The sequence below is a fragment of the Spermophilus citellus genome (genome assembly GCF_964194105.1).
Source record: "Spermophilus citellus genome assembly, chromosome: 1".
In the NCBI taxonomy this organism is placed as follows: Eukaryota; Metazoa; Chordata; class Mammalia; order Rodentia; family Sciuridae; genus Spermophilus; species Spermophilus citellus.
In genome coordinates, this window is record NC_138182.1 from 29806508 (window position 1) to 29830325 (window position 23818).

A 23818-nucleotide genomic window follows, 5' to 3' on the forward strand; every position below is an offset into this window, starting at 1 on the left:
GGAACCTTCTACAGAATGTTAAAAAATACTGATGCCCAGGCCTCACCTGAACTGAATCAGATCTCTGGGAGGGAGGGGAACAGGGCATTGGTGCTCTGAAAGGCTTCAGATGATTCTCTGTGCAGACAAAGTTGAGAACCCTGATATGGATGATGCTCTCTCCTTCTCTGGTTTTAATTGCATATTTATTTGACTTTGATTTTTTTTGTTATTATTCATATAAATCACCTATCAACATAGGTCCATCAAGGGACATTTTTAAAAAGAGCAGGAACAACAACACCATAACAGAGCAGGAGGGCCTATTTTTCACATTATCTGATAATGAAAAGAATATGAGATACACAGAAAGGATCAGATAGCATCATCCTGTACTTTTGATATCATGGAACACATTTAAGTTTTAATAAGGTACTTTTTTATGGCTCATGTTTTATTCTTGATTCTGCTCTGCATTAAAGTCCTAATCTTGTGTTTACATCATATTGAAGGATGCTGCTCTTCAGTTTGAGATGAATGAACATGTTTTAACATGATGAGACCTACTGAAATTTGGTGGCATAAATGTTTCTAATGAAACTCAAACTTTTTAGTTGTTTAAGTTCGTATATTCTTGGCAGCAATATATTTCCTGTGGTTCAGAGAAATTATTTAAAATAAGACTATAAAAGAGATCAAAAGACTTGGACATCAATTAGTTCACAAGCCACCTAAATATTGTTATATGAGCATAAAGGAATCAAACATATGGGTGAGATTTCCATTAAAAAGTACAAACTTTTAAATAAAGGATCAGAAAGCTTTAGAAAAGTCATTTGGATTTTCTCAGACCTTAGCATTTGAAAAGTGGCTCAAGCTGCTTACAGATACCAAAAAATTAAAGGGTATGCTTTCTGCCTAAAGAATTTAATAATGCTATAAAAGTTCAGAATTGTCACAGTAGTGGATGATTAGGGAAATGGGGAAGCCAAAAGAACCCGTCACCTCATCTACCTGGAAGAAACATGCAGTTTACTAAGGGTTTACCACAGCCTCTCATATTTGCAGCCCCTTCTCTGGGAGTGGGTGGGATTGTATCACATAGGGGGTCCCAACAAGTTATATGTATGGATATTTATTTGTTTAAAATCTCTACAAGATCACATGCTAACCAGCCCAATGGGATGACCTAGAGACAAGCTATTTTAAGTGCATGGGGTTATCTTTGTCATTCCTAGATGGAAGAAAGTAATTTTTGCAGGCCTTTTGTTATTATTTTTTAATCTATACGTAACAGAGAACCTTAGAAAGGAGTGGGAGTCCATATCTTCACAAAGCCTAGGGAAGAGGCAGTGTGGTGTAATAGGAAATGGGCACAGAAGGCCTTTGATTTCTGATGAACTGAATTTGAATCCTGCTTTGAACACTACCCAACTCTGTCATTTGGATATAAACAACAATTATCACCACTAATGCAATAATGAATGTTGAGATGACAGATGAGTAAAACTCTTACTGACCCCATGAGAAGATCAGAATTTTTGGAAATCAAGAAGTATGCACTGGCAAAAAACACACAACTTAATGGAAATTTAGCAACTACCCCAGAATTGGAAAGCCCAAGCAGGGCTCCCAATACCAGTTTTTAAATAATTCCCATGTATTATTTTAAAATAAAATGAACATAATTGAACACCATTCTCATCTTATCCTTTCATTGGTTTCATTATTTGTGTCATTGTGACCTATGTTAAGAAATGCTCCCCCATGTATGCTCCCCTCCTTCCTGAAAATAGTCCCATATCACAGAAATCCAAAGGCTTCAATATGCGTAAACAGTTGTATTTCTTTTTACTTACAATCACATTTTCTGTTCAGTTAAAAAGACACTTTTTCAATGAAGAACATTTAAGATTGAAGTAGAATAAATATTTCCTTCTCTGGGATGTAAAAAAGCAAAGAGAGAATCAAATACCTCCAGAATTCTCTGGACAACAAACACAAATTTGTTATGAAGAACTCTGAAGGCTGTTAGGCAAATTAAAGAAAATCCAGCACAAAACTTTTATCTGATAGAAAAAGATAAACAAAACAAAAACCAAAAAGACAATAGTCTCATATCATCTCTTGGCAGAACAGATGCCCTCTGGGGACATATTCACATAGTTGGTTATTCTGATGTTGCAAACTGAACCATTTAAGGACACTTTTACAAATGAAGAACACTTTCACTTAGAATTGATGCCAACATTAATAACTTAAGTATTTCAATGTCTCATGGCCAAAGTTCCATATTTTAGCTACCTTAGCAAGAAAACCCAAGAAAATCAATTTGCATCTAAAAGCTCCTTCATGGAGTTGGCTTGGTTTTTGTGGCAAGCATCCCAGCTTGCTTAGAGAGGCAGAGGTTGAAGTCAGCTTCACAGTGGATTGTTTGGTCCCAGTTGAATAACCTGCTGGCATCCACTGTTAGCAGAGTGGTAAGCAGATTATGGGTAAACAGATATTAATATTTTGATTAAACATTTTAAAACCTCATACTGCTATTTTAAAAAATAATTGCACTTCTCTGAGAGAGCTCTTATACTTACCATTCTGAAGCCACTTTTAGCCTTAATTTCTATATATTCATGGTCTTAAAATCTCTACCTATAGTTTATTTCCCAGGATCAAAACTTTTCCACACCATTGCCTTACCTGCAATGTCTAAAATTCATGTGAATATATGATCCTCCTGGACAACCATAATAGTTTTTAGTGTTTACATCACCCTCCCTTCCCTCTCAGATCATCTTTTGAAAAAGACAGTGCTGTAGTCATTTTTGGTCATAGTTTCTATAAAACCCAACATAACCTTGGCAGCCCTCCTAAAAAGACTTCTTGTTTCCCAAGGATCCACTGATTTAGCAGACTTAGCAAAGTTAAATAACAGAAGCTATGAAAGAGTAAGCATTCTGAAGTCGTGAAGCAATGAAAGTTTACTAGACCACAAAATTTTCTCTAACACTATCCATCATATAGATTATATAATTTAACATGATAACAGGGAATGTTATTAATTGTTATTAATCAAGGTCTACAATGCATATACAGGTCTTCAAAAATTAACAGTAAAAATTACTGGGTGACCACAACTTATTTCTGGGAACAGACTGAAAAACCTGTTTATTTCTTGGGTGTTCACTAAATGGAGCCACAGTGCTGGACAGAAAATATGGGAGAACATTTTATGCTCACCACAGTGAGTGCTGGAATCATCCATAATGCCTACTTTTAATTTAGTTAACCTGATAATGACCTTCTGCTCAAGGTAATAAACACTGGGGCATCTGCTCCAGAATGCCATCAGGTTGTTGGGGAACTGGGTTGCATGGATTTAAGAGCAGAACATTAGCAACCTACAACCTATTAAACCTACAGTCTAAATAGGAAAAGGGAGAGGAGCTGCTCAAAGAGGGTTAAATCTCCCACTTTACCTGTGGGATCCTTTCTTTCTGCAAATCTCATACCTTCTTCTCTAGAACTCTCTCCCACCCCTGCATCATTGTCTATCTCAGGAGATACCACTGGAGAGGACAGCAAGATCCAATTGGCTCATGTTCACCTCGGAGGTCCTTCTCCTCACACTTCCCTCAATTCCTGAAGCATCTTCCAGCAGGTCACATTTGAGCAAAAGAGGCCAAAAACCTACACAGCCCAATAACTGTGCTAGGGAATTGGGCCACTTTCTTTTATGGGACAGGTATGATGCAGTGACTAAAGGGACCTAAAGCTTCTAAGATGTACTCTGAGGAGGCCAGACCACTCACTATGCCTGTGGCCCTATAAGGGAGTGGTGCCAAGGAGCATGCACAGAAATGAGGACACAGCAGGGAGCTGGGGGTGGAACTATGCAAGGATTCTTAAGAACCTCTTGGCTCAGAATGATCATCTCCAGTCTTTCTCTGATTCCTGGGCAATGGATTCCCACAGACAGGCTCTTCTTTGCAACCCCAAAGGGAAGAGAGCCTGATCCACAGCTGGACAGGGGTGCAAACAGCTGGTTACTAGCACCAACAAATGTTTCCCTGTTTTCCTCTCCCCCTAAACGTTCGGTCTCTCAGAGCTTTGGTTGTGCTCCCTCGCCTTGAACTGACTCTCCCCTCACCCACTCAGTGGATGTGTACCTCGTGGAAAAGGCAAGGCTGGGAAAGAGGCTGCCTTAGGAAAGGCCATTTGGGGTGGGGTGGAATGGGATAGCAGAGGCACAGAGGCCAGCCAGAAGAAGTGGCCACTGGGAGGAAGGCTCTCCAGGTGACCCCTGCTCCTTCTTTCCATCCACATGGAGCACCCCTCCAGGCAGTTATCGCGCACGCGGGGTGTTCAGCCCACACCCACCCGCGTGCGCTGCGCTGGCCCAGGGAGGGTGATGCATGCCGCTTGATCTGCCCAACCTCACGCTCTGAAACCTGTGCCCAGATCACGCTACCACCATGGGACAGCGGGAGCCCGAGCTGGCAACGCAGCCCGAGCCTCCTCCCGCCCTCGCGGGTCCCGGAGTCTCGCGGACACCGACCTGCCAACCTTCTTTCCCGGACGTTTTTCCACAGCAGATCCCAGGCTCTGGCCGTAGAGTCCCGTAACTGCTCACTGATTGATCTCCTGAGGGGCGTTTGGAAAGCTCTCCGTTTGCTGGTCATTTTAGATCCTTCCTCATAACGACCGGCGGGCTCACCACCGCCACTCCCGCGTGGCCGCGACTCACACTACCCAAGACTGGAGAAGCCAGACGCATAACTCCAGCTGGGGTCCCGGGACCCGCTGAGGGCGCGACATGGGTCCATCGAGCGCTGGGAGGTTCCGCCACGCGCGCAGACAGGGATGCCTTGCCCTTGGAGTACCCTGCAAAGCTAACCTCTGTGCTTCGTCAACTCCTCACTCCTTTTCACTTTCCCTCTCCTCTCCTCCCCTCCCCTCCGCTGGGCGCTCCTCCACTACTCTTCTCTCCCTCCCCTTCTCTCTCCCTTTCCGACTGTCTAGCGCCCCGCTCCTTCCAGGAGCGTTTCCCCGTCCTTCCTTCCCTCCCTCCCTTTCCTAACCTGACAGCTTAGTCCTCATGCCCCCTCCCCCACCAAGCTTCTAACTCCCCTTTCTCAATTTCGCCCAGAGATGAGAAGCTGTACCAGGTTCTTGCTATTTCCTGATACTTGCCATCTTTCAGTCTCAGAAAAGGCCACCATCACAATTGTTATGAAAAATTTAAACATGCTACCCTTAGTGTCATGATAACTCATTGGTTTTCCTGAATTCAAATCACTTGAAATGAGCTTCTCTGTTAGGTTGACCTTCTGGAGTTCTAAACTGGTAACATAATATGTTAATATTTTTGTTTTCACCAATAAAATAATTAGCTGAATGCAATCTACAATGAAATTAACATGGATTAATTAATGAAATTAACAAATACTATTTCCATTGCATAAGCAATGAGAAAAATAATTTTCAAATATTAAAGTCAAACTGTGAGGAACCTACACAAAATAGATTTGCATACTCTGAGAAAGCATTAATATTCATACACAGTTAAAAAAATAGGTATTATGAGGAAGTGAAACATGAGAATAAAATAATTTTAAGGTGTTTTGGCCAAAAACATAAAATAGGATTTTAATTAGAAATTAACTCTAAACTTGCAGCCAAGAGAGGAGATGCATTGGCTCTTTAAGAAATACAGCAGTAGACCATCAACTCTTTCCTAGGTTTCAACTTTTAATTCATAAGGCAAGACAAAACTATCTCAGCCTCAGGGTGTCCTGCAATTTACAAGGATTTGTTTCTAAAGTTCTTTAAGGACCTTAAACAAAGTAATTATGACAATTTTATTTGATGTGATTCATGATGTTCAAATGCCCCATGGGAAGTTTGAAAATTTAAGAAAATCATTCAATCCTCCATTATACAAATCACTACTGATTTAGAATAGAAATTAGTGGGGCTGGGGTTGTGGCTTAGCAGTAGAGTGCTCGCCTCACATGTGTGAGGCCCTGGGTTTGATTCTCAGCACCACATAAAAGTAAATAAATAAAGATATGGTGTCCAACTAAAAAATATATAAATAAATGAAAAGAATAGAAATTAGCAGCTATCTAAGTATCCTCTGTACAGCTCTGTTAGTAAATATTTCCTCCACCAATTCATATTGTTGGTGGAAAGTGGGGGGGATGAGGATAAAATTTGTCTTTGTTATTTAAAACTCAAAAGAATAAATATTCAAAAGAATTCACTGGTGCAGCTCACTTGAGAATAAGCTAGAAGTAATGGAGAGCTGTTTTTGTGCCATCCTGTTAAGCCTTTGAAGTTGTCAGTTATGAAGCAATAAGGCATGGATCAGAAATGGACTTGAAATTGTGGCAGCCAGTTACAGACTAATCCAGATTGCCTTCTGGACCCGTGCCAAATGCCCTTCTGATTACATCCTCTGTTTTGTATGTATGTAGTAATAGTAACAAAATGCTCTGCAAGTTTGTGTCCTCTTAAAGTGGCTGCTACTCAGCATAAGGACAAAATGTTTAACAAATATGTCCCCTGGGAAGCTGTGTATTTGACTTTTAAAAGGGATCTCTTATTGAAATCAGAGGCTGGAGTTATAATATTATATACACAGGAATAGAGCAAGGAACATTCAAGTTAATTCAGTGATCATTTAGCTCCAAAGAACCTAGGCCCTTACTACTTTCTATTCTAACATGTATTTTATATTAACACACCCTGGATTAGGAATTTTCCTTATATGACTGATCTGAAGATAGAATCTGGCATTTCAAATTAGTTTAGTTCTGGCTGTTTCATGAGTGGAGTACTGTCTAAGAGAAGCTGATGAAAGATTGAAGTGATCTGCTGGGAACAGGTGCTGACTGAGCAGCTTGTGCCACACAGAATGGCCCAGCCCAGCTGCTGGCCCTGCTGGAGGAATCTCACAGCTGTGCAGACAGAGCCACCATAAATGCAAATGTTTCAACTCAAAAGGAAGCTCAGGGCCACTTGGAATATTTTATACAGGTCCTCAGCATCCACTCTCATTCTTCACAAGATCTGTTTCAAAGCTAAACCATAGGTGGAACTTCTCCTTTCCCCCTGGGGTCTTCATCTGCCAAAAGCTGATGAAAATACCACCTACTCCAGAGCAATGAAATCAGGCAGCTCCCTGCCCCTACCCGCCTTCTTGCTTACTCCCTTCCCGCCTATCACAACGGAAGAGGAGTGGCTCTTCCTACCCAAGACCTAGCCCCTAACCTGTACTTTGCTCTTTAGCCCTTCTTGTTCATATGGGAAATTTGCTGCATCTGCTATTTCCTCTGTGTCCCCCTCTCATTAGGTTCAACCCTCAAGTCTCAGCCTTTAACACAAACCATAACCGAAACAACAGCAACTATAATAAAGCATACTGCCTCTACCTTCTATTTCTTGGGTCGGGGGAGAGTCTTCCCTTATCAGTGCTACACTCTAGGCTGCCTCACTACCTCATTGAAACTGTTCTTATAATGTCACCAATAAATCATCTGGTTGCTAAATCTACTGGTTGTCCTTTCTGGGATGTGAGGGCTACTGCACACTGCTGACTATTCTCTTCCTCCTGACATAGTCTTGTATTTTGGTGTTCCTGGGACATCCTTACCTGGATGGACTTCTTTTTGTCACACCAGACCCCATGTGGCTCTTTTCAAGGCCCACTTGGTTCATACAGAAAGTACCTGTGTTTAAAATATAGCTGGAGAAATAGACCTATGCGATTCTTTTGTTTCTGCTCTCAATAGTAACTCCCTAAAGGCTTTTATTGTGTATAACATTACACAATCCACTTGGCGCATTGGAAGGATTCAGTCTATGCTACCAACCATAATACTATTATTATTACATCACTGTTTAGCCCAAATCTTTCCCAAATTCTTATAAGAAACCGTGACACCCAATCTAAATAACATTATAACTCCCTCCTAAGGCATCCAGTTTAATTTCTTGATAGTATTCTTCACTTCTGGACATTTTGTGTGTTTGTGGTTGGTCTCCAGGCAGATGTGTCTTACTCGTTTGTAGATCCTGATAGTCGGGCTCAGTAAATACTTATAGAATAAATGAAGGATTGTACTCTAAGGACATATTTTGTTTAACTTCCTTTATGCAGTAACTCTGACTGAATGCCCTTATCTCACTTTTTTCCCCCACTCATCCTTATTCAACTTGAATGCCACCTTCTCCTGGAAGGAGGAGGTTTTGTAGATTTGTAGATTTACTAATCCTACTGGCTGGCTGGTTCTTCCTCTACTATGTTTTCACAGTGCATTGGGGTCCCTTCTAGAAGAGCACTTATTGCAGAGCACTGTGTATAATTGTTTTCTCTCTGCCTCCCCAATAGTCCTGAGATCCCCCTGCAGATCTGGGACAGTACTTTTATTTCTGAATCCTTTGTGCCCTTTTCAGTGAATAGCACATAGTAGAATGATTTACTAACTAAATGAATATTCTTATTATTTTAGATGACTCATTATCAGTAAGATCTGTTACTTAGTATAAATATAAATTTTAATTATGCTTATGATGCTATTGTTTCATTGTCATTAATTACTATTTTCTTATATCAATTTTATCAATTTAAATACAAAGATTATATGTACTGATGATTATAGTTTTTAAACACAAAGCTATAATTAGAAACATTAAAATCACCTGTATCAAGAGCTGATATCATTTGAAAATTTTCCTTTCAGTTTTTTCTTTGTATATTAAAAAAAGAATTTTATACAAAATTTTACACTTTTTTTCAGTTAGCATTAGGTTGTAAGAATTTTTCCAATTTATGTTATCTTTTAAAATGGTTTTCAACAAATATATAAAATTCTATTGGATAGATACATCATAATTTATTCTGAAACTTTTATAACTTTGAACACTTCCCTTCAAATTTCTAAAATTACAAGTAATCTTGTGACAAAAAAAAAAATTGGCACATGAATAAAAACATTATTTTTTTCTTTCTCCTTCTTTTAGTGCTATGTAATTAAGACTCATCACCATACTACAGGCATTAAGTAGAACTTGCCACACACTTACCTATCTGAATACCAATGCAATTCCACAAATTTCTTATCTCTTTCACTCCCATTTCCCATGTTCAACTCTAATTCTGTCCCATTGTTCCCTACAGAAAAGTGGAGAAGCAAATTCTACTGCCTGTCAGGTATTTTGCTGTTGGAAATCTTTGCTTAAGAATAGAGCCCAGTTTCTAACTGTACCAAGCCAGAAATCCTTTGCCAGAAGCCCATGGTCATGGTGCATAATTTCATGTGGTTTCCAGCTCTACTATTGGGTACTGTCTTCCTTGAAAGAACTTTTTTTCTTTTGCTACCAGAAAGAAGGGTGAAGAACTCTTAGAACTATCCCCTTGAGAGGTTCTTTCCCAAGAGAGATGTTAGGTGCATGCTTTGGGCTATATTTCAGGGCCTTGTTGTTGAAGATTCTGGAGAAGCAGACTTTTCATGCCAGGTCTTTGGCTTATAGTCACCAAAGTGAACATGTCCTGTTTGGGGTCTCAGTGCTCTCCATTGCCATCCTCTAAATCTACCTGTCTTGCTTTGGGGGTTTGGTTCTAGTAATTAAAAAAGTGTTGGGCTCCATGCTTCCTCAGAAGCAAAATTTAGTGTTAGCTGTAAGCTCTGCCTTCATGATTAATAACTTTGGCTATGTTTAATATTTTTCTGATGTGCACTAGTAAATGCTTCAAATCTCTAGGCTTAATGCCATGTCATAACACAGATGCTTCTTGATTTTGAATAGTGTTATGTTCTGATAAACCAATCATAAGTTGAAAATATTATAAATCAAAATGAATTAATTAAATACAGGTAACCTATAGAACATCTGAACTTAGCAACATAATCACTGTAGAGTATAAGTTGTTGCCCATCATGATCACAGAGTGACTAGGAGCTGAGGGCACTGCTGCTACCCAGCATTCCAAGAGAGAGGATTTGACCACATATCTCTAACCCAGGAAAGGACTCAAATTCAAAAGTCAAAGTGCATCTTCTACTGAATGGGTATAATTTTTTTTTAACTATGGCAAAGTCAAAAAAAAATCTTTCAGGACCATCTGTATCTCACAGACTTTACAAATACTGTAAATCCTTTCCGTATTTTTCATGCATGCTTATGGAGACCATCATTACCATATGGGATATCCTGGGTCAGTGTCTCACAGATCTCTCCTGGCACTCAGAAGATGTTGGATTGAAGAAATTTCAGTGATTGCAATCACTAGAATCATTTTGACATCTGCTTTCAGATAACCTTGTGAGATCCTTTAGCCTGTCTATTTTATAAAAGTAAAGCACATAACTTGCTTTATTAGGTGAACTTAATTGTGTCCTAACTACTAACATGATTTAAGGCCAGCTAAGTGTGTTTATTTGTGTGGACAGTCCGAAGGGGTTGAGACCTTTGTATCCTTCAATGGAGTAACACTTTGCCCCAATTATATTTACAACACAAATATTTATTAAGCAATCTTTGGCATCTTTAAAAACAGGCAGTATACACTCAATATTCTACAAGAATAGGAAGAGGATGTAGGAAAATTGACCTATTAAGAGTCATCCATTTTATACTCACTATAGCATAGCTTAAGACCTTGGTACATTTTAGAGACACTCAAATATATACTGTGAAACATACACAGTGCTACTGAACTCTAAGATCAATGAACACATCAGCTAAAGAGCAGAGAAAGCCAGTCCCAGCCTCCACAGGTAGTACTGTAGAGTGAAAAGGCTAAAGTCCAAGCAGAGGAGACACCAACTAGGTTCACACTGTGTCTACACACCTTCTAGCTGTGTGATCTCAATATTATCCATCTTTTCTATTCCTCAGTCTCAGCATCTATGAAATAGGAATAGTAATAGTTCCCCCCCACACACATAGAGCTTTTGACAAGGATCAAATGTAATGGTACATGTAAAATACTTAAAATGGTGCCTGCTATAACATTTACTTTCATTAAATGTTAGCTTCAATTATTATTATTTTGCCTAAAGAAATTCTGCAATCCTCATGAGATTCCAATTCAGCTGAAGTCTGGACAGCATTATGATAAAAAGAAGATATTCAACAGTGGTAGAAAATAGCAATGAATTTGAAAGGTATAAGAGTAGGATTCAAATACCAGCTGCAAATGATATGCAGTGGGAGTGATAGAAGCCATGGTTTTACCTCTCTATGCCTAGGTTTCCTGATTTGTCACATACAGAGAAGAAAGTTTTGTTCTAATAACCCTGATCCAAGTTAAACTACATGTGAAAAGTTTAACTTAAAATGTAATCCAAACAAAAGGTATCATGATAATAGAGAAGGTTTAGAGAATCTTTGAAACAGGTACATTTCCTATTTGCTTATTTAAAACTGTATTTATTCAACAAAGGTCACTATTATTAAATGACACAGTGTTTTTTGGGTGGCCTGTGTTCCAGCTACTGACATGATTTAAAGCCAGTTAAATGTGCCCAATTCTTTCAGACACTAAGAGTGCCAAGACAGAGTTCTCTCAACATCCTGAGACATATCCTTATTACTAATAGAACTCTAAAGAGTGTAAATAATATTATAAAATGTATTTCAATTTATGATGTTTTAAAAAGAGTAAAGATTCATAGAACAATGGAATGGAATAGAAAACAGAGACAGACCCACACAAATACAATTATCTGATCCTTGGGAAAGGGATCAAAATATATGTTGGAAGAACAGCCTTTCTGACAAATGGTTTTGGAAAAACTGGATATCTACATGTAGAAGAATAAAACTAGGTTCCTATCTTTCACCTCCACAAAAGTCAACTCAAGAAGGGTCAAAGCCCTCAGAATAAGACCAAAAACTAGGCAACTCCCAGAGGAAAGGGGAATATTCCACAGTGTATGCAATGACTTACTTCCTCAGTAGAACTCCTAAAGCTCAGAAAATAATACCAAGAATTATTTTATGAATGTATGCCGTCAAATTGAAAAGCTTCTGCACAGCAAAGGATACAACAGAAGGAAAGAATAATCTTTGATAGTTACTCTTCCAAAGGAGAATTAACATCCAGAATATATAAAGAACTAAAATATTTTCCACCAAAAATAGCCCACAAATAACTCATTCAATAATAGGCAAATGAAATAGATACTTCTCAAAAGAAGAAATAAAGATGGTCAACAAATAAATTTTTTAAAAAAGCTGTACATGTTTAGTGATTAGGGAAATGCAAATCAAAACTACACTAAGATTTCATGTCACTCCCAGTTAGAATGGCAGTCATCAAGAACACAAATAATAATAAATGCTGGCAAGGATGTGGGGGAAAAGGAACACATACATTGTTGGTGGGACTGTAAATTAGTACAACCACTGTGGAAATCAGTACAGAGTTTCCTGAAATGGCAAGGAATGAAAACACCACATGAACCAGCTGTACCATTTCTTGGTATTTATCCAAAAGAATTATTCAGAATATTATAGCAATACATGCATACCCATGTTTACAGCAAAGCAATTCATGATAGCCAAATTATAGCCTAGATGTCCATCTACAGATGAATGGACAAACTAAATGTGGTATATATTCACAATGGAATTTTATTCAGCCATAAAGAAGGATGAAATTATGTCATCTGCATGAAAATAAATGAAACTTGAGAGCATTATGTTAGGTGAAATAATCCAGATTCAGAAGTCCGGATTGTCTGTTTTTCCCATTTGTGGAAGCTAAGAAAAAACTGGGAAAAAAGAGGTGGTTTCATGATAATAGAAAGGATACCAGTAGAATAGAGCAAGGACACCAGGGGGAGGAAGGAAGAGAAGGAAAGGAAAGGTTCTGGGGATTGAAACTGACCAAAATTATGTTATATGCACATATAAATATATCACAATGGATCCCACTATTACGAATAATTTAATGAACCAATAAAGTCTATTTATCAGTTTAAAAAATAAAATATGATAAAATTTTGACACTCAAGATATAATTCCTTATTTTTTCAACAGAAACACTTAAGAAGTACTTAATTTTTTAAAATGTGTTTTTCTTTTAGTGCCTTATGATAACATGGTGAATACAAAGAGAGTTACTATGTTTAAGAGTTTCTGGATCAACAGAAATTACTTTTAACATTTAATGTATGTTTTATTCTGTCTACTGTCCTTTGTTGAACATTTTTCCTTCCATGTAAGAAAACATGATATTGTCTGAATCACTTCAGTTGGGTTCCATAGGCCATTCAGTGCTAATAATATATATTTGGTATAATTTGCTTTTTTATAAAGTATTATTAGGTGCCATTTTTAAAAAAGAGCTGATACTAATGAAGGAAAACTGTGAACCAAATTCATTTTGGAGTCCTGAGAAATCTTTCTGAATTTAATTGATTTTTGGATACTTCTATTTATTTATACAACTCAGGGCCCCTCTTTTGTCTATCTTTGTATTTCCTGTGCCTAGAACATTTTTTTAATGTTATTGAATTTAATTTTCTTAACTTTTAGGTCTAAGCCTAATTGTCCTCTCCTATGAAGCCCTTCCTGACCACCTATCTACGCATGTTGTTGTTCTCCATTTTGTGATCAAACCTCACTAACACTGACAATAGCACACAACCACATAATATTTTGTATTAGTTTATTTTTGCCTCAATTACTCCTTCTCTAGATTGAAATTTTCCAAAGAGCATGGACCTTGCCTTTCTTTTTGGATACTGATTTCCATCTCAAGCAGTGTTTAGCATAAAACACGTGCACAATAAACATATGTGGTAAATGAATAAATGGTGAATCACTTGCCAAGAAACTGCATGTCATTACTGGAAATCCTCAATGTTACCTGATTCTGACCTATTCCCTCTAGAGAGCTTAAATCCTTGTAGTCACAACTCTGGGGACCTTTGTCTTTATTTCAGCCACCTACTCCCATGGACACACCCTGGTCTAAGTCACCACTCAACTTACTGCACTTCTGAACCTTTATCTCTGCCTCTGGAAGGACCTTGATTCCTCTTCGCATTCCTCATCATGTCTTCTGATCTTTGCTTTTGCTTTTCCTTTACTTAATCAGCTCCTCTCCTTGGTGCTATGCCTTCCTAGCCTCAGATTAAGCTCCATAAGCCAGAGTTTCCACCACTACTTCATTACACACACACACACACACACACACACACACACACACACACACACAACTATTTTAGTTCTTAGTTCTTCCATGCTGTTCTGGCAAAATGCCTGTATCCACACTTATGTCCAGGCCATTATGTGCTACAGGTGACATCCAGAAACTGAGCAGACTGATGACACAACACTGATGGGGTGAGAATCACCAGCCCAATCTTTGCTGTCTCTAGCTGGTCCCTTTTCTTTGGACACAACCTCAAAATCTCTCTCAGAATGTAACCACTCTCCCTAGGGCTCATGTGCACTTTCTTCCCTTACTCTCAATGTCAGTGCTTGCCTGATACTTCACAGAGGAACTGATATTTTCTTGACTGCATTGGTGCCTTTGTACTTGCTCCTCCTGCCTAGAACACACAGACTTTTCATTTTTTAAGATATACATAAGGCCCATAAAGTACAGTTTCACTTTCCCCATGCATTGTAACCTCCTTTTAATACCTGTATCCCAAGGACCAAATATTGCTCAATACAATAGTCCCCCTTTATTCATGGTTTCACTTTCTATTTGTTTAGTTACCCTCGGCCAATCATGATCTGAACATATTAATGGAAATTCCAGAAGGAAACAGTTTTCATGTTTTAAATTGCATGTCATTTTGAGTAGTGTGATGAATCTTACTCCATCCTGTTTATCTGGGATGTAAATCAGTTCTTTGTCCAATGTGTCCACACTGTATGTTACCCATCTTCCAGTCACTTAGTAGCCATCTTGGTTATCAGATTGTAAAGACATCATGGTGCTTATGTTCAAGTAACCCTTATGTAGTGGGTCTGATGCTATTACAGTGCCTATGTATTATCATTCACCTAATTTCATCTCATCATATAGACATTTATCATTTCAAATCATCACAAGAATAAGGGTGAGTACAGTACAATAAGGTATTTTGAGAGAGAGACAGATCACATTTATATAACCTTTTAATATTGTTATAATATTCTATTCATTGTATATTATGTTACATTATTTTGTTATTATATATTATTGCAATATTTTATTACTATTGCTGATGTATAAGTTAAACTTGACCATAGGTATGTATGTATGAAAAAATATAGTATGTTAGGTTTTTACTATTCATGCTTTAAGTAACTACTGAGGGTTTTGAAATATTTTGCCCATGGATAGGGAGGACTCTGTACATAGCAAGTTCTGAATGAATGAAGTATTGAAAACCCAACAGAGTGGGTTTGGAAGATAGGTGTACTTATATATTACCTATTTAAATATTTAACTGTTGAAATATTTAACATTAATCTTTAAAAATGGTAATTAGTATGCACACAAACATTTTAAGTTCTAAGTCATGATTTATAAAATAAAAGTAAATGACAAGAAAATTCAAATTAGCAATATATAATTATGTGACTAAATATTTTGGAATATTTAATCAAGTTAATGAATTTAACTTAGGACCCTCCTCCAATTAAAAATCTACAATTTACACTTGAGGAAGCTAATCTTATCACAAATCAACATTCCCTTTCCCTTGACACAAACCAGATTGGGACTCTGGAGTTTTCTGTGTGAAAAATAGAAACGTAAAGTTTTCAGTATTTCAAACATATAATAAGAATCAATGGGGGAATTGCATGGAAGGTGGAAGGAGACCCTCATTGTTATACAAAATACATGTATGAAGATGTGAGGGGCATCGCTAGCAGTCAGAGAAATGCAAATCAAAACCACCCTAAGATACCATCTCACTCCAGTAAGATTGGCAGCCATTATGAAGTCAAACAACAACAAATGCTGGAGAGGATGTGGGGAAAAGGGTACTCTTGTACATTGCTGGTGGGACTGCAAATTGGTTCGGCCACTTTGGAAAGCAGTATGGAGATTCCTGGGAAAGCTGGGAATGGAACCACCATTTGACCCTGCTATTGCCCTTCTCGGACTATTCCCTGAAGACCTAAAAGGAGCGTACTACAGGGATACTGCCACATCAATGTTCATAGCAGCACAATTCACAATAGCTAGACTGTGGAAACAACCCAGATGCCCTTCAATGGATGAATGGATTAAAAAAATGTGGCATCTATACACCATGGAGTATTACGCAGCACTAAAAAATGACAAAATCATAGAATTTGCAGGGAAATGGATGGCACTAGAGCAGATTATGCTTAGTGAAGCTAGCCAATCCCTAAAAAACAAATACAAAATGACTTCTTTGATATAATGAGAGCAATTAAGATTAGAGAAGGGAGGAAGAGCAGGAAGAAAAGACTAGCAATAAACAGAGACATGAAGGGGGAGGGAAAGGGAAAGAAAATGGGAATTACATGGAAATGGAGGGAGAGCCGCATTGTTATACAAAAATACATATAAGAGGCTGTGAGGGGAATGGGAAAATAAATAAGGAGAGAAATAAATTACAGTGAATGGGGTAGATAGAGAGGATGGGAGGGGAGGGGAGGGAAGGGGGGATAGTATAGGATAGGAAAGGTAGCAGAATACAACAGTTACTAATATGGCATTTTGTAAAAATGGGGATATGTAACTGATATGATTTTGAAATCTGCGTTGGGGGTAAAAATGGGAGCTCATAACTCACTCAAAGCTTATGTAAGAAATATGCTATGTCAAGAGCTTTGTAATGTTTTGAACAACCAATAAAAAAAAAAAAGAAGATGTGAGGGGAAAAAAAAGAATAGCGTTACCCTAGATTAGGTAGAGAGAATGATGGGAGGGGAGCGGAGGGTTTGGGGAGATAGGAAGGATAGTAGAATGAAGCAGACATTATTATTACTGTGTGTATATATGTGAATGCATGACCAATGTATTTCTGCAACCTGTATACTCAGAAAAATGAGATATTATATCCCATCTGATTCAAAGGTATGATATGTCAAGGTCATTATACTGTCATGTGTAGCTAATTAAAACAAATAAGCAAAGAATCAATGGGATTGTCTTTAACATACAAGAGTATACCATGAATTTAATGTGTAAACTTGTTATTAGTGTCTAAATGTGAATACAATATTGTAAAAAAATTATAATTCCCTATTTAAGGAAAAATACAATTCCTTATGGGCAAGATATGACTGGTTCTAAAGGAGAACAGAATAATGATTAAGAAAGAGGAGGGAAAGACTATAGACTGTGAACAAGAGCCAAATGGAGAGAGTTAAATAAGTGAGAAGGAATACAAAGGGGTACAGTGCTACAGACAGAAGTGGTAGAACAAGACAGAGCCTGCTAGAATTTAATCTGGAGAGAGGCAGCTGCATAGGTAAAAACTCTAGAATAAGAATCAGTTGGTCACCTTCCACTTTAGTAAACAAATTGTTGTAGGCCCCTCTTAGCTTCAGCAGGAAAGGACCCAAATTTGCTAGAGACAAGAGTAAGGAAGGAAGACTGAAGGAAATAGTGGATCTGGATGGGAGCATGAGAAGAGAGGGGTTGAACACAATGCACAGCCTCATGGATTCTAAGACAGAACCTAGATCATAACAGGAATGGTAAGAGGAGATGCCAGGAGCGGAGTGTTTAAAGCCTTTAAATTGGGGAAAAGGGAGTTCAGCAACATAAAACTGTACTTATGATGCACATCAACAGTATACAGCTGGTGCCTCCACATTTTATTGTACGGTTGGAAGTTTAAACTGTGCATTCGAATGACATGGTATAATGTATCATGGCAGTTGGGACTGGACAAGGGAACCCTGTTAAGGAAGACAAGGCAGTGTAGCAAGACTTGAGACCACCTTCCCCACCCCAGTTCTTAGGTGAGTACAGCAGCCAAGGTGAGTACAAAATTTCCTAGCAGATAAAATGTTATGATTTCATCAAAGCTTTGTAGAAAAATAGTGGGAGAGATAAATACTGAATGGCGTACCTCAACCTTTAATACCTTGAAGAATAAATCATGCCAACTGTAACCCTTACAGATGAACTATAAATTCACTGGAGGTCAAGCATCTAACCAGTAAAACATTTTGCTCTGTTTTCTCTGTACTTGGTATACTTTTCCTGGTATAACTATAAAACAGTAAGAATTTTCACTTGAGATATTATCCCTGCTTACAAATTCTTTCTGTTTTTCTTTTCCTCTAATTTTTCAATGATTTTTATTTATTCTTGGGCTACCCTCATGCTGCTTTTTAAACATCTTTATTAAGATATTATTAGTGTGCCATAAAATTGATCCATCAATGGTTTTATTCTAAGCAAAGATTTTCTTTCTTTTTTTTAAAATAATATCTTTATTTATTTTTTATGTGGTGTTGAGAATCAAACCTGGTACCTTACATGCACTAGGCAAGTGCTCTACTACTGAGCCACAATCCTAGCCCCTTAAGCAAACACTTTCTTAAAAATATTCTTTAAGGATTTCCATTAAAGGGCTATAATTGTTCCTCTTTTTTAATGGTTTCCTTTTTTACAATTTCAGTTACTTGTCATCAGCCAAGGTCCAAAAACATTGAATGGAAAATTCCAGAAATAAAAAAATGTAAAGTTTTCATATCCTCAGAAGGTCCATATATCATTCATTAATCTCTCTTCATCTTATCAAAAAACATTGTATCATATCATGTCATCACAAGAAAATGAAGGGTGAATGCAGTACCATAAGTTATTTTGAGAGAGAGCAATCACATTCACATAATTGTATATGTTGTTATAATTGTTCTACTCGTTCTTGTTAATCTCTTTCTGTATCTAATGTATAAATTCAGTTTTATCATGGGTCAGTATGTATAGGAAAGAAAATCATGTATTCAGGATTTGGTTCGATCTGTCAGGAATCTAGTGCAAGGCTTGGAATATATCCCCATGGATAAGAGCGGAATACTATAAGTAGACTTTTTACTCCCTAAGTTTAGATTTATAGATACAGAATAGCTTAAACCTGATCAGTAAACAGATTGGTATCTAATTTATACATATATACCACTTGGCATCCCAAGTTAAAAATGCTTCCAAATACTTCCTGAGATCATATTATAGTTACCTTAAGAAAGACAGGATAGAATTCTGTCACAGATCCTGGAGGGATTTAATAAATATTTCTGAGGCTGATATCAAATATGTTTGTTTTTAGATTACTGGATTTCCCCATAGCTAATCTGGACACAATGAATTTTTAGAGCAGGGTTATCTTCAAAACTTTACTTTATTCTTCTGAAAAGTGTTTCTTAGAAATAGCTATTTTAATCTCCTTGTTTCTAACCTTAGCCCTCTTGTTAGTTCTAGTAGAGTCATAAAAAATTAACCAGGCACCTGCTTTTGATTTTATATTTCTTTTTTCCCCTTTATTTTTCCCAAGCACCTGCCTAACTAACTACCCAAGCTTTGCTTCCCTTACCATCATTCATTCCTGCAATACAATGCTTAAGTTTCTCCCTTAGTCCGCTTAGTTTTTAAACACCTGCAGCTCAATAACAAGGATAGTATTGTCTGGCTATTTTGCTTAGCAATGAGCTGATTTACCTGTCAAGATAAACCTCACTATTCATATTATTGGATCTCTGGGTTAATGCCTTTTAAGAAAGCACATTTTTACAGTTCTGTGCATTATAAGCATTAAACACTGATTTCACTTGATAGGCTGGATATTAGGACGGCATTAGTAAAAGGAACTTAGGGCTGGGGTTTCAATGAACTGTTATAAAAGCTACCCTTTTTGGATGCAAGCTAAAATGTTTATTTCCTATGAAGAGTATTTAGTGGTTATGACATGAAGTTATCCATGTCCTATATGAGAACACTTTAAGTATCTGGTAGTCCAAGTTTGCTTTAAAAATACACTGGAATTGGTATATAGCTAAATGATTAATGGCAACATTAACAGCATGCACCTTCATGACCTATCTGTCATTATGGAGATAATATATTAAGAAAAAGGGAAAGGCACAATTTTCATCAGGTCAGAAATGTTCTACACCATCATCCAAAAGACTTAATTTTTTTTACCATTTTTATTTTAGATAATATATGTTAGACACAAAACAAGAATGTCTACAGCTGTTTCTGGAACTTATTTAAATTCACATCTAATAAAACATAGATTTAGGTAAAAACTTCAAGCATGTTTTGAAACCTGAAGACAGTTCTATGCTTTAAACAGTTAATCAATGCCACAAACAAGCTGGCTTCGATTAAATTCAGCCTAAGAGATCAGTGTTCCAGGAAAGTGCAATAGAGTAAAGAACATTAAAAATATCACTTTCCATATGCAAGTAGGGGGGAAAAGGACCTCTTTAAAGAAAGAACCAAAAAATTTAAGACAGTAAAAACAATAAACTTGCATCATGTATTAAAGTATTTCCCTATGATTTACTTAAATCTTGAGTGACATAATGTCCAGTTTTCTTTCACACGCTCATTTCTGCTTTCATCTCCATGGGAAAAGTATTCCAAACATAAATGACAACTAACTACCTATGATTTCCCCTTATTATATAATGTAAATTGATTAGACACCTCTCCTTTGGAAGGGAACTCAGTTCTAAACAACAATATTTTTTCCCTACCTATATCCATGACTTTAGTGGAGTGTAATAATTATATCAATCAAACTAAATTTAAGGTTTGTTGTTTTACATGAATTTAAAATCTAGTAATCTCTAACACAGTGAGTGGTCCTTAACGATGCATACCAATGTAGACTTGTCACTTCCAGTTTATGGCCATTAGGACAAGGTACTCAAAGTGCCCAGGAACGGTTAGAAATATCCTTCCCTCCCTGATAACATGGTTTGAAATTTCCTTCCTCTTTTTCCTCCTTCTCCTCCTGTTGTTTGGTACTACTTGTGTCCTCAATCTCTCCCCCTACTTCAAACACTTCTTATCTTAGAAGAGTAAACCCCATGACTAATACCTGACCCTACTTCCTCCTAGCACCCTCACCAATTCTTCTCAGTATATCCCAAACTGTGGCACATTGAGCCAGCTTGCCTCCCCCATCCTGGCCCAGCTCCTATAATACAGAAAAGCTCTTTCAGTAAAATGGTGTTTATGAGAACTGTAGATAAATCTTATACCAGCCCTCTTTGTACTCTAATACCATAATTAGCATCCATTCACTCACTCAACAAATATTTGTTGAGTACCTTGAATGTACCAGACACTATGTTGGGTATATAGTAAAAGAGCATTGTATGTAACTCTGTCTTTCCCTATGCGTTTTTACAAATTAACAGACACAATGAGTGTTTAGGAGGAAGAGTGTTTCCTCTTTACTGTTATTAGCAGAAAATAATAACAAAAACAATAAACAAAACCTCTGGAAATCTCAAAGTCAATAAACTTGTATTCTGCATTTAGTATATTCTGAGCTTCCTGCTTTGTGATGGAGATAGCAATGTAAGTACAAAAGAACCTGTGTCAAGAAAGGTCTTCAACAAGTGTAGACTGGGAAACCTGAGAGAATAAGAGCCTTGATGGACAGAAACTAGATGGAGGCTATGGTTATAAAGGCAGGTCCACCAAACTCCAGGGCCAGGAGACGGGTTATGAGGATGCAGTTCAACATGTAGATTCTTCCAATGTGTTAGATAAAACAGAAGTTTCCAGTCTCCAGTCAGAGGGCCTTTTGGAAGACTGCCTTACTCTATTTTCTGTTGCTAAAACTGAATACTAGACATTTGGTGATTTAAAAAGAAAAAAAGTTTTCTTTTCTTTCTTTCTTTCTTTCTTTCTTTCTTTCTTTCTTTCTTTCTTCCTTTCTTTTTTTTCTTTTCTTTTCTTTTTTTTAAGTTTTGGAAGATCAGAAGTTCAAGCATGAGAGGCTGCATATTGCTGTTGAGGACTCTCTGAAGAGTCCTAAGGTAGCACAGAACACATGGTGAAAAGGGTGCAGACAAGAGAGAGTCAAACAGAGACAAACATTAGGTTTTCTAACAGACTCACTCTTCAGATCACCCATTAACCCATTAATCTACTTCTTAATGCCTTAAAATGGCATTAAATTTCAACATGAGCTTTGGTGGAAACATTCATATGATAGCAGAAGCCCTCCCAATGTTCCCTGTTAGAGATTCCATCACAAATCACCTCTTCACTACAGACATTCTCTACTGGCATCTCTGACTGAGACCATGAGAGCCACTAGCAGCTTGCAGCCAGGGTACCCTGCAGACAGGAAATGAGTAAGGCTATCAGATTTATAAGCAAAAATACAGGATTCCAATTCAATTCCAATTCCAATTCAATTGGAATTTCAGAAAAAAACAAATTTTTACTCTAAATATATGCAATATATTTATGTTTATATTGTTTGGCACTTTATCTGGCAACCCTATAAGCAGGGTAATATCTTTCCTTCTGTTTAGCCTTATGAGGCATTCTAGACCCCAATTCAGAAGTGCTTTCCCCCACTTAATGTCAGCTTCAGAAAGTACATAGACATTAGCAGGTGCCTTCACTGTTTTCTTTTTCTGCTGACAGACGAAACCTACCTACTCCTTGATCTTCACAATCAAATTAAATTTTCTTTTGGGCAGTGGGAATGCCTCTCTCTCTCTCTTACTGAAGTTTTCTCCCTTCAAATACCCTGAAAAATTGCCATCTTTATTCTGTTTCAGTGCACTTGATATTAGCACCAAAAAAAAAAAAAAAAAAAAAAAAGCCCACTCCAAAATAGCTTGTATGTTGAAACTTTCTAATGGGTGCTTGTTTATCTGTTCTGAGCAAAGTTAATGGTCTGGAAACAGGTCCAGTAGTTCAAGGCAAACACAAAATCAACTTGAGAATGCATTTGCCATCTAATGTCAACTGCCACTTGTTTTAGTCTTTTATATAAAGAAGCACTTGAAGACTCGCTTTCTTTTTATTTAAAAAAAGTGTGTATATGTTCATATACACACATAAGGTAATTATATATATTTTAGGTAAGATTTAGTTTGAAGGTAGATGGAAGAAAAATTTACTTTAAGAGCCACGTATCATTTATAGAATAGAGAACATCCCTGGGCTTGGCACACAGTTGTCTCTCAATAAGTAAGTCAAAATGTTCAAGAAATATTGATAGATTCATAATATTTTAAGTTTTTCCAAAATTTCTAGTTTTATAATCAAAACATAAGCTATCATGATGGTTCAGAATACTAGAAATGAATCTAAGCTACATGATGAAATAAATGTACATATTGTTTTTGGCTTTTTCCAAAATGTTTTCCAGGTGAGCTCTGCCACTTGCAAGAACAAATCCATTTCTTTATGATTCTGCTTTCTCATCTGTGAAATAGGGATAATAATATCTCTTACCTCATAGGATTGTTATGAAGATTAAATAAGATTATATTTACAAGGAACTTAGAACAGGGTCTGACATATATTAACTGTTAATCATTATGAACTAGTCTATTATAATATAGCTGTGCTTAGCACCTTTGATCCTCTTAGAAGTAAGAATTAATTTTTGAATTTATGGGAAACTTCTGCTGAATTTTCTTACCTTTTTCATTCTTGATTGGGTTTGAGGATCAGGGAATAATGGTTTGCACTGTACAATTAGTTTCAGAAAGGTAAAAATAAATTTATATAGTTTGAAGATTTGCTAATGCCACTACACTGAATTTGAATTTTACTACATTTTACTCACTCTTATCTGAGTTTGGGAAATAGAGAAAAATGGTTTGCATGATACGATTAGTTTCAGAA

General features: G+C 37.1%; 1 protein-coding gene across 4 annotated transcripts in view; it reads right to left on the minus strand.

The window, feature by feature from the left end:
• Positions 1 to 23818, minus strand: part of STARD13 (StAR related lipid transfer domain containing 13) — a 444473-nt gene that overhangs the window by 214906 nt on the left and 205749 nt on the right. The window contains exon 1 of one of the 4 annotated variants that reach the window (XM_081310718.1): positions 4535 to 4919. The exons of 2 other annotated variants lie outside the window; for them this stretch is intronic. In XM_081310718.1, coding sequence (XP_081166844.1) covers positions 4535 to 4658 — 124 coding nt within the window. In that variant the 5' untranslated portion in view covers positions 4659 to 4919. Of the gene's footprint in view, positions 1 to 4534; positions 4920 to 23818 lie in introns of those variants that run through there. One more of the 4 variants, XM_081310720.1, reaches the window with a different exon arrangement.